General features: G+C 49.8%; 1 protein-coding gene across 1 annotated transcript in view; it reads left to right on the top strand.

The window, feature by feature from the left end:
- LOC107553568 (transient receptor potential cation channel subfamily V member 1-like) overlaps nucleotides 1-5,221 on the top strand; it is a 12,041-nt gene that overhangs the window by 714 nt on the left and 6,106 nt on the right. Inside the window, exons 2-3 of the mRNA XM_016235838.1 lie at nucleotides 366-562; nucleotides 741-878. Of these exons, the coding sequence (XP_016091324.1) occupies nucleotides 366-562; nucleotides 741-878 (335 nt within the window). The remainder of the gene's footprint in view (nucleotides 1-365; nucleotides 563-740; nucleotides 879-5,221) is intronic.

Consider the following 5,221-nt stretch of genomic DNA (forward strand, 5'->3'; position numbering starts at 1 on the left):
TGTTCACCAAGGCTGCATTTATTTGAACAAAAATACAGTAAAAACACTAATATTGTGAATTATTATTACAATTTAAAATAACTGCTCTGTATATTTTAAAATGTTATTTATTCCTGTGATGGCAAAGCTGAATTTTCAGCAGCCATTTCTCCAGTCTTCAGTGTCACATGATCCTTCAGAAATCATTCCAATATGCTGATTTAAAACTCACTGTGCAAACTAAGAAAAGCATATCTTTTGATCAATTTATTGTGCCCTTGCTGAATAAAATATTAATTTATTTGAGAAAAAAAAAACTTACCCCAAACTTCTGAATGGTATAGTATACAAAGAATGCACAGAAGAGTACTGTGAATTCATGACAGATATTTATTAAATAATGAAACAACTGTTTTTATAACTTATTTAGATAAGTCCAATGGAAAGACAGCTCTGCTGAAAGCACTTTTAAATTTGAAGGAAGGTGAGAATGACACTATTGAACATCTGCTGGAAATTGCAGAGAAAACGGGAGATTTAAAAGATTTTGTCAATGCTGCCTACACAGACAGTTACTACAAAGGTCAGAGACAGCTTCATTTTACATAATGCTTTTATTAGTGTAATTATTGTTATTAGATCTAGTTTTATATTAGCTAACATTATTAATTTATTTTTTATAAATCAACAGAATATTGATCATATTTAACATGTCCAACCTATTCATTTTGCAATGTTATCGACTGATCTATCTGAGGCAGGTCAGACAGCACTCCATGTTGCAATTGAACAGAGGAGTGCAAACTTTGTACAGATGCTGGTTAAAAAAGGGGCTGATGTCCATGCTAAGGCCTGTGGGAAATTCTTTCAGCCCAATCAAGAAACATGCTTCTATTTTGGTAAGTCTAAGGATAAGGTTAAACTTTTGCAGGACTAATTTAAGGGTCATTCCGCGAAATCGCTGCCTTATCAACTTGAAAAAATATAAAATAAGTTTAATCAACATTTAAAAAAAATATCCATGAAATAAAGACAGCTTAAGAGGATAAGAAATTTAATTGTGCCATCTCAGGCTATGTAATTTCTTATTTTATGACTTATTTTGATATTTGTGTCATCCCTGTTACAGACACAAGCCTTACTATATACTATAGTTTTCATTAGAACTGTGTAATAGTTTGTACATATATGAGCAGTATTTTAGTCCCTTTTTTCACCTCTTTTCAGATGACCAAGAACATCCTAATTTTGGAGGGTGATTGCATGTCAATTAAGAAAAAATATCTATTTTTACAAGAGAGATTAAAAAAAGGGCTTTGTCAAAAATACAATATAGTTACAATGGAAAAACCTGGAAGGCCATATCAAATATCAAAATATCATACAATTAAAAAAAAAAATTAATGACAGCAATAGGATTGACGTCATAGCAGGACTGACCAGAGTAATGTCTCGGTTATGTATGCAACCCTCGTTCCCTTTGCCCCGTAAGCGCCCTTTGAGATGTTTCAAGACAAGGCGCACTGTTAACAACTCTAGGCAATTGATATGCCAATGCAGATGGGGGCCCGTCCAAACCCTGACACTGTGTGCCCATTGTACGTGGCCCCCCAGCTGGTGGTGGAGGCATCCGTGTAAACCACAGCATGCCTGGAGACCTGTTCTAGGGGCACTCTTGCCCGGAAGAACGTAAGGTCTGACCACGGGGTGAAGGTTTGGTGACAGGCTGGTGTAACTTGGACCCGGTGAGTGCCGCGCTGCCACGCCCACCTCGGGACTCGGCCATCAAGCCAGTGGTCTCATATGAAGCAGCCCCAGCGGCGTAACTTCCGCTGCAGCTGCCATATGCCCCAGGAGCCTCTGAAATAGTTTCAGTGGGACCGCTGTCCTGCCCTTGAACGAATTCAAGCAGGTCAGCACCGACCGCGCACGTTCCTTTGTGAGGCGTGCTGTCTGTTCGACCGAATTTAACTCCATACCGAGAAAAGAGATCCTCTGCGTCGGGAAGAGTTTGCTCTTTTCCCAGTTGACCCGAAGATCAAACTGGCTGAGGTGCCGAAGCACCAGATCCCTGTGCTCGCACAACTGAACCCAAGACTGTGCTAGTATAAACCAATTGTTGAGATAGTTGAGGATGCAAACACCCTGCTCTCTGAGGGGAACAAGCGACTTTCGTGAAGACACGGGGAGACAGGGACAGCCCGAAGGGCAGGACCTTGTACTGGAATGCACGACATGAAATGGTCTGTGGCGCGGAAGGATCGACACATGAAAGTACGCGTCCTTCAGGCGATCGCTGCAAACCAATCTCGGGGACGGATGCACCCGAAAATGCGTTTCTGCATCAACATCTTGAACGGTAAACGGTGCAGGGCCCGGTTCAAGACATGCAGGTCCAAGATTGGCCGTAACCCACCACCTTTCTTGGGTACAATGAAGTAGGGGCTGTAAAACCCTGTACTCATATCGGCTGGAGGGTCCGGCTCTATCGCATCCTTCACCAGTAGGACTGCGATCTCCGCACGCAAGACAGGAGCATCGGCCGCCTTCACTGTCGTGAAGCGGATGCCCCTGAACTTGGGGGGACGCTGGGCGAACTGAATCGCATAGCCGAGGCTGATGGTCCGCAGAAGCCAGCGAGACGGGCCAGGTAGCGCTAGCCAGGCACTCAGATACCGTGCAAGCGGAGTATGCAGGAGGATGAGTGCGGTCCGGGGTTGAACCGTCCGCAACTCTCCGTGCCCTCTTGAGACCCAGAGATAGTGAAAACTGCTCTTTTGTCGAGAATTTGGGTACCGTTGACCGTGTGGCCGACGACAGGGAAAAACAAAACAAAAGATTCTCTACCCGGCCCTCCTCCAGGGGAGGGAGTGGTGCGTTCACCATCTCCTGAAAAGCAGATCCCTCCATCTCTGGGTCGCCCGTCTCAGGGCCGCTTGCTCTTCCGCTTGCCGCCAGGTTTGGCGGGGGCCTGGATGGGCTGCGCGGGGGCAGATGCAGAAATGCCCACGGTGACGAGCATGCTGGGCCATTGCGCCCTGCGGGCGGGTGGAGGCAGCAGATGCCTGCCGGGGCAGGATGTGTTGGATCGCCTCAGTCTGCTTCTGTGCAGCCGAGAACTGCTGGGCAAAGCTCTCTACCACGTTGCCGAAGAGGCCGGTCTGGGACACAGGGACATTAAGGAACCGAACCTTGTCGGCATCCCTCATGTCGGCCAGACACAGCGAACAGGTTCCACTTCAAGGCGTAAGCGTGGCTCGTAGACGGAGCTCTTGCTGAAGTGATGGTGTCAACTACCTCTTGGGGTAGGTCACCTAGAACCTCCGCGTCCCGTCCAGGGACCAGACATGAAGTTTCCAGAGGTCTGGACGCGGGTGCAACAGGGTGCCCCGTCTCTGAGTCAGTAGATCATTCCTCAGAGGAATCTGCCAGGGAGGGACTGTCGCGAGGAGCATTAGTTCGGAGAACCAGGTCCGAGTGGACCAATACGGCGCCACAACCAGGACCTGCTCCTCGTCCTCCCTGACCTTTCACAGCGTCTGTGCGAGAAGGCTCACTGGGGGAAATGCATACTTGCGCAGGCCCCGCGGCCAGCTGTGTGCCAGTGCGTCCGTGCCAAGAGTTCACTCTGGAGTAGAACAACTGGCAGTGAGAGGTTTCTGGAGAGGCAAACAGGTCTACCTGAGTGGCTCCGAAACATCTCCAAATCAGCTGGACCATCTGGGGATGGAGTCTCCATTCTCCCGGGAGCGTAGCTCGTGACAGCTCGTTGGCCGTACGGTTGAGCAGACCCGGAATGTGAATGGCACGAAGTGACCTCAGAACCTTCCGACTCAAAAGGAGGAGGTGGCGGGTGAGTTGCGACATGCGACGGGAGCGCAGACCACCTTGTCTGTTGATGTACGCAACGGTCGCTTTGTTGTCCGTTCGGACCAGTACGTGTTTGCCCCGTAAGCGCCCTTTGAGATGTTTCAAGACAAGGTGCACTGCTAACAACTCTAGGCAATTGATATGCCAATGCAGATGGGGGCCCGTCCAAACCCTGACACTGTGTGCCCATTGTACGTGGCCCCCCAGCTGGTGGTGGAGGCATCCGTGTAAACCACAGCATGCCTGGAGACCTGTTCTAGGGGCACTCTTGCCCGGAAGAACGTAAGGTCTGACCACGGGGTGAAGGTTTGGTGACAGGCTGGTGTAACTTGGACCCGGTGAGTGCCGCGCTGCCACGCCCACCTCGGGACTCGGCCATCAAGCCAGTGGTCTCATATGAAGCAGCCCCAGCGGCGTAACTTCCGCTGCAGCTGCCATATGCCCCAGGAGCCTCTGAAATAGTTTCAGTGGGACCGCTGTCCTGCCCTTGAATTAATTCAAGCAGGTCAGCACCGACCCCGCACGTTCCTTTGTGAGGCGTGCTGTCTGTTCGACCGAATTTAACTCCATCCCGAGAAAAGAGATCCTCTGCGTCGGGAAGAGTTTGCTCTTTTCCCAGTTGACCCGAAGATCAAACTGGCTGAGGTGCCGAAGCACCAGATCCCTGTGCTCGCACAACTGAACCCAAGACTGTGCTAGTATAAACCAATTGTTGAGATAGTTGAGGATGCAAACACCCTGCTCTCTGAGGGGAACAAGCGACTTTCGTGAAGACACGGGGAGACAGGGACAGCCCGAAGGGCAGGACCTTGTACTGGAATGCATGACATGAAATGGTCTGTGGCGCGGAAGGATCGACACATGAAAGTACGCGTCCTTCAGGCGATCGCTGCAAACCAATCTCGGGGACGGATGCACCCGAAAATGCGTTTCTGCATCAACATCTTGAACGGTAAACGGTGCAGGGCCCGGTTCAAGACATGCAGGTCCAAGATTGGCCGTAACCCACCACCTTTCTTGGGTACAATGAAGTAGGGGCTGTAAAACCCTGTACTCATATCGGCTGGAGGGTCCGGCTCTATCGCATCCTTCACCAGTAGGACTGCGATCTCCGCACGCAGCTGATGGCTGATGGCCGAGGCTGATGGTCCGCAGAAGCCAGCGAGACGGGCCAGGTAGCGCTAGCCAGGCACTCAGATACCGTGCAAGCGGAGTATGCAGGAGGATGAGTGCGGTCCAGGGTTGAACCGTCCGCAACTCTCCGTGCCCTCTTGAGACCCAGAGATAGTGAAAACTGCTCTTTTGTCGAGAATTTGGGTACCGTTGACCGTGTGGCCGACGACAGGGAAAAAAAAACAAAAGATTCTCTACC

Source organism: Sinocyclocheilus grahami, unplaced genomic scaffold (assembly GCF_001515645.1).
Source record: "Sinocyclocheilus grahami isolate Dianchi unplaced genomic scaffold, SAMN03320097.WGS_v1.1 scaffold475.1, whole genome shotgun sequence".
Taxonomy (NCBI): domain Eukaryota; kingdom Metazoa; phylum Chordata; class Actinopteri; order Cypriniformes; family Cyprinidae; genus Sinocyclocheilus; species Sinocyclocheilus grahami.